The sequence below is a fragment of the Corvus kubaryi genome, unplaced genomic scaffold (genome assembly GCF_017639235.1).
Source record: "Corvus kubaryi isolate FWS band 111438036 unplaced genomic scaffold, C.kubaryi_AGA036_p1.0 48590, whole genome shotgun sequence".
NCBI lineage: Eukaryota > Metazoa > Chordata > Aves > Passeriformes > Corvidae > Corvus > Corvus kubaryi.
In genome coordinates, this window is record NW_024581332.1 from 1 (window position 1) to 6,292 (window position 6,292).

Genomic DNA, 6,292 nt, shown 5'->3' on the forward strand with positions numbered 1-6,292 from the left:
GCCATGGGGTGGGGGTCTCCCCGGGGTGGGTGTGATGGTGAGTGCCATGGGGTGGGGGTCTCCCCGGCGTGGGTGGGATGCCCAAGGCTCACCGGGCTTAGGTGCTGAGCCACGGGAGGTGTTGAGCTGGGGGTCCACAGGCAGCGGGGGGGGTCCCACAGAGGACTCGGTGTCACCTTGCTGTCCCTGCAGCTGGAAGCCGGTGGCCGACTACATCGACCAGCAGTTCGAGCAGTATTTCCGTGACGAAAGTGGCCTCAACCGGAAAAACATCCAGGACAACCGAGTGCACTGCTGCATCTACTTCATCTCGCCCTTTGGCCACGGGTATGGGCAGCCCTGCCCGCGCTGCCGGGGGGTGGGCAGGGGCTCGGCGGGACGGGGCTCACCAAGCTCCCCCCGCAGGCTCCGGCCCCTGGACGTGGAGTTCATGAGAGCCCTGCACCAGCGCGTGAACATCGTGCCTGTGCTGGCCAAGGCTGACACCCTGACGCCCGCTGAGGTGGAGCGCATGAAGAACAAGGTGAGGGCAGCTGGGCCGGCTTGGAGTTGTCCCAGCTGGTCCCTGGGCACGGGCGTGCCCTGGGCTCTCCATCCATCTCCTGCCTGGAGTTTGGCCTGGAGCACTTTCCAGGCTTGCAGCCCTGTGGAGGACCATGTTGCCCCCATGGCCACTAAGGACACGTCTGCCCAGGGCTCAGCTGGGGCTGGGAAGGATTGGGGGGTGTCCATGACATCTGGTTTGGGGGGAACAGGCTTTGGGGGGGACATTGGCCCTGTGTGGTGCCTCCCACGCCCCTCCCAAGGCTGGGGCCCTGCCCTCAGGGGGCTTTTTGCCTCCAGATCCGGGAGGAGATTGACCACTACGGCATCCGCATCTACCAATTCCCTGAGTGTGACTCGGACGAGGATGAGGAGTTCAAGCTGCAGGACCAGGCACTGAAGGTGGGTCTGGCTCCTCCAGCCCCATCACGGGAGGGGCAGAGCCCCATGGCTGGGAGGACTGGTCACCCTGGGGTACCTGCAGGACTCTTCGGGGCCATGCAAGCTCTCCAGTGTGGAGGAGCTGTCACATACCTCACTACCCAGACACATCACCAAGATCCCACGGGTGCCACCTGCAGCTTGGTGGGGTGGGGCTCGGGTGGAGAAACCCCTGCCACGACCTCTGCTGTCCCACGGGGGCTCTCCACAGCCGGGGCTTTGGGGTATCCTGGCAAATGGGTGCTGGACACAGCCGAGGAGGGCATGTGGAGAGATGTGGGCCCTGCTGACCCTCCATGCCCTTGCAGGAGAGCATCCCCTTCGCCGTCATCGGCAGCAACACGGTGGTGGAGGCCAAGGGCCGGCGCGTCCGCGGGCGCCTCTACCCCTGGGGCATCGTGGAAGGTAACGCTGGGCAGTCCCCGCTGGCTCCCGGCCCTGGGGACACGCGGGGCGCCCCGTCCCACCCCGGCCTTGGGGACACGCGGGGCGCTGGCCGTGGCCCCCTGACCCCCTGACCCCGCAGTGGAGAACCCGGCCCACTGCGACTTCGTGAAGCTGCGGACGATGCTGGTGAGGACGCACATGCAGGACCTCAAGGACGTGACGCGGGAGACGCACTACGAGAACTACCGCACGCAGTGCATCCAGAGCATGACCCGCATGGTGGTCAAGGAGCGCAACCGCAAGTACGGGCCGGGGCCGGGGCCGGGGCCGGGCTGGGGTGGGGGCTTCTCCCTTTGGGGTGACCCCACTCGCCGCAGTGGCGGTGTCGGCGGGTCGGGGCTGTGTGCGGGTCCGTGCGGGGCAGCCCTGGTGCCGTGGAGGGTGGCCCCAGTGTGGTGGGGGGCCCTTCCTGTGCCCTTGGGCTGAGAATGCCGGGGGGGTGCCCCGGCAGTGAGGGGACCCTGCATCCCCCGAGGCTGGGTCTGTCTTAGCGGGGATGCTCCAGTGGTGAGGGGCACTCTGTGACCCCAGGGTGGCTGGGGGGATGCTCTGGTAGTGAGGGAGACCCTGCATCTCCCCAGAGCTGGGGCTGGTTTGAGGGGCGTGTTCCAGCACTGAGGGGGACCCCATGTGCCCGCAGGGCTGGGGCTGGGGGCCAGGGATATGCTCTGGCAGTAAGGGGGACCCTGTGTCCCCTCAGGGTTGGGTGTGTCTCGGGGGATGCTCCAACAGGAAGGGGCCTTAGCATCCCTGCAGGCTCCGGTGCCAGAGCAGGAGCCAAACAAAAGCCGGTGCTGGGGCTCTGCTCCCGGATCAGCCGAATTCCCGGCACCCCACACCCCCTTTTGCCACCCCGAGGTGCTGAGGGAACCCCCCCAAGCAGGGTCCCTGGTGGCACCCTCCAGCTGGGGGGTTGGAGCAGTGTGGGAGCGAGTGGAGGCTCTGCGGGTCCCGGGGGGCTGCAGCCGTGCTGTGGGGGGCTGGCAGTGGCTGTAGGCACCTCTATAGGCACCTCTATAGGCACCTGTAAGCGTCTCTCCCTGTGTGCCCCGGGGCAGGAGCCATCCCTCCGTGCTGAGGCTGTGCTGCGGGGACTGCTCCGCCGACTGAGCCGGGACCGCCCGGGGCCGCGCTGGGCGCCGCCCCCTCCCCGCCGCCCCCGGCCCCTCTATAAAGTGCTTGTTGGTACCCAACGCTGTCTTGGTCCTTCTGTGCCCGCGCAAGGGCCAGGCAGCTGCCCTCGGGGCGAGCCGGCCCTGCGGCCACCCACTCTGGGCCTGTGGCCACCCACTCGTGTCCCACACCAGCTGCCCCTGGGGTGCCAAAGGACGCTGCGTGCTGGCGGTGTCACCCCGGCTGCCCCAGGGCTGGGGGATGTGTCACTGTTCGGTGGCACGGAGCCCCCCAGGGCTGCCCAAGGGGCGTGTGCTGCCCTCCCGGGGGTGCGGTTTTGGGGTGCCGACAGCCTTTGCTGCTCACCCCACTGCTGGTGCCCCGCTCCAGCCTCGTGTGGCTGCCCGGGCTGGCAGCAGCTCCCCGTGCTCCCCACGGCGAGAACCGAGACAACGGCAGCGCCTTCCCAAGAGGCTCCCAAGGCGGCCAAACCCCGTCCCTGGCCCCGGCCCAGCCCCAGCCCAGCCCCGGCGCAGCGGGACCCCGCGGGGCAGGGCTGGCCCGTCCTGCCCGTGCCGCAGCCGTGTCCATCAGCCCCTTGCCCGGAGGGCCGCGCTGGCCGCGGCACGTGGCAGCACGCGTGACCCTGCCAGCCGCTGTTGGTGTCCCGGCCTTGCTGTCACCCGCTGGGGTGGCACGTGGCATCCACAGGGATGGGTGGCAGAGCTGGTCCCTCCCCGAGCCGTGGGTATGGGAGAAGCCATCGATTGGGCTGGCCCTGGTCCTGCGCGGTGGCGTGGCCTTGCGGGGATGCTCGCGGCTCTTTCCAGCCGGAATGGGCTGCTGGAATGGGCTTGAACGGGAGCTGAGGCTCAGGAATAGGGTATGGAGCATCCCTGGGGCTGGCAGGGCAGTGGGGTGCCTGGAGAGCCCATCCTGAGGCCAGGAGAGAGGGGAGATGCCGAGGTTTTGGTGTTTTAAAGCAGCAGGGAAAATACCGGCCCAGGAGAGCCCGACCCCAGCGGGATTGTCCCTCCCCAGAATGGGAGGGTGCGGAGGAAGTCCCTGGGTCCCCCCTCGGTTGGGGGTGCTGAGGTTTGTGGGGTGCCTGGAGCTTGCCTGGAAAAGGCCGCTCCGGTGGTGGCCACGGGGCCCAGGGGCTGTGCAGGGGGTGCTGCTGGGCACCTGCGGGGGTTGGGCCATCCCTGGGGCAGTGTCCCGGGGGCTGGGGCAGCACCCTCACCTCCTCTCTCTGCCACAGCAAGCTGACCCGGGAGAGCGGGACAGACTTCCCCATCCCCGTGATCCCCCCGGTGCCGGATGTGGAGACGGAGAAGCTCATCCGGGAGAAGGATGAGGAGGTGAGTGTGGGGCTGGCTGAGCCCCCCAATGGCCCTTCCCCGCTCCCTCCACCCCGCCCATGGCACAGCCGTCGGGAGCCGTTCCTCCTGCAGCATCCCGGCGGCTGCTGCTCCACCGAGCAGGGGCTGGAGGTGCATCCAAGGGCTCCCCCCAGCACCTCCCCAGCTCCCGGTGATCCCAGTTTGTCTGGGATGCTCAGCCCGAGCCCCACTTGCGCGGGCGCTGCGTGGCTGGGGCTTGGCAGCACCTACGATCCCGGCTCTGCTCCCTTCCAGCTGCGGCGGATGCAGGAGATGCTGCAGAAGATCCAGAAGCAGATGAAGGACTCGCACTAGCCCGTCCCTCCTCCACCTCCTCCTCTTCCTCCTCCTCCTCCTCCTCCTCCTGGCCCCGATCAGAAATGTTTACATCACGCTCCACCCGCCCGGCCCCGCTGCCAGACTCGGTACCGACACCCACCCACCACCTTAAGCTGCTGCGGCATCGCCTTATGCAACCGCCCAGGGCCCGTGGGGACACCGGGGGACACGAGGGGACAGCGGGGGACAGGGCACCCAGCCCAGGGTCCCCTGCCCTGTCCCCCCCACTCGCTGGGGACAGCTTGGTCCCCCAAGCTTTGGCTTCCCCTGTTTCCCCACAGCTCTGGGGAGGGCCCCGGCCAGCCTGGTCCCCACAGTGTGTCCCTTGTCCCCGTGTCACCTCGGGCTCCCTGCTTACAGCCTTTATGCTCATCTTGGCCCTGGCCTAAGGGAAGAGGAAAGGCCCCAGCTGCCCCTCTGGGGGGGACAGGGCTGTTCCCCCTGGCCTTGGCTGGCACGGAGGGACGGCAGCTCCCGGGGACCACAGGGGACAGAGGGGATGGAGGGGCAGCCACCGTCCAGCCCTGTGTCCTCACCCTGTCCCCACCGAGTGGCAGCAGGGCTGTGGCACAGGGAGCACTGGGGAATCAGCGTCCCCAGGGAAAATCCCTTGGACCCCAAATCAGAGGCTGGGCACCCCCAGCCCCCCGTGATGTTGGCCCTGTAAAGCAATAACGAGTGTCCAGTGCCCATGGCACCTCTCACCCCATGGCAACAGCACCGACCGTGGCTGGAATTTTGGCCCCTGCTGTCACTTGCTTGTCTGTGGTGTCCCTGTGTGCCCAGGATGTCCCTGTCCCTGCTGCTTCCTGGCACAGCAGCCCTGTGTATTCTCCAAGGCTATCCCCATCTGTGTTGCTTCCCAGCGAAGCACTGCTGCGTGTCCCCGTGTTCCCCGCGATGTCCCCATGTTCCCCACCATGTCCCTCTTGGTGTTGCTGCCCTACAGAGCACTGCAGCTTGTCCCCCCGGACTGTCCCCATCTGTGTTGCTTTCCCACAGAGCTGTGTTGCATCCCTGTGTCCCCAAGGATGTCCCCAGCCATGTCACCCTGCTGCAGGGCTCTGTGTAGTGTCCCTGTGTCCCCAAGGGTGTCCCCAGCCATGCCACCCTGCTGCAGGGCTCTGTGTAGTGTCCCTGTGTCCCCAAGGATGTCCCCAGCCATGCCACCCTGCTGCAGGGCTCTGTGTAATGTCCCTGTGTCCCCAAGGATGTCCCCAGCTGTGTTGCTTGCCGGCAAAGCCCCGCTGTGCGTCCCTGGGGTGAGCCCTGGCCGCCTCTCGCAGCATCCCCGGGGAGATGGATCCAAACCCCTCCTGGGCACCACAGGGGTGGTGAGGATGCAGGCAGGACCGGGAGCAGTGGGATCACTGGGAGCAGTGGGATCGCTGGGAGCTCGCTGCCGTGGGGATGTGTCCTGTCCCCATCAGGGCACCCGAGCCGGGGTCCCCCGGGTGGGGCGTGGCTGGCAGGGGCTGTGCCCGGCCGCGGCTCGGGGGTGGGGGCTGCAGGGTGCCAGGGCAGCACCCGGGTGTGTCCCCCGTGTCCCCGTGCCAGCCGTGGGTCCCGTGGCCCCCGTGGGCAGGGCCCCCCCCGGGCAGGGCCCCGCAGGGAATATTTAGCGCTTTCCTTTTTTTAATCTCGCTATTTTCTTACAGAAGCTCCTCCCCTGGCATGACGGTCCTAGAGGCGTTTATTAACGGATCAGAGAGTATAGGTTTATAATTCTTATAGAGTAGTGGAAATATTTTTATCCCTCCACAACCGTTCTCAATAAATACGGCTGACCCGGCTTGTCTGCAACCCTGCGTGGCTTCCACCAAATGGGGGCACCTGGGCATCCCCCATCCCTGGGTATTCCCCCATCCCTGGGCATCCCATGGTCCTGGGCATCCCCCACCCCTGGGCATCCCCCATCCCTGGGCATCCCCCACTCCTGGGCATCCCCCATCCCTGGGCACCCTCGTTCTGAGGCTGGTGGTGGCCCTCCCTGTGGCCTCTTGATCCCAGTTCCTGTTCCCCTGGAA

At 67.2% G+C, this 6,292-nt stretch overlaps 1 protein-coding gene across 1 annotated transcript; it reads left to right on the top strand.

The window, feature by feature from the left end:
* Window positions 1–140: 140 nt before the first annotated feature.
* On the top strand, window positions 141–6,068 carry LOC121672302 (septin-4-like; the record flags this gene model as incomplete). Its single annotated transcript, XM_042044908.1, has 7 exons — window positions 141–327; window positions 406–523; window positions 844–945; window positions 1,293–1,389; window positions 1,511–1,673; window positions 3,806–3,905; window positions 4,182–6,068. Coding segments are annotated over 7 exons (827 nt in total), but the record flags the coding sequence as incomplete, so codon positions are not given.
* Between the last annotated feature and the right edge of the window lie 224 nt (window positions 6,069–6,292).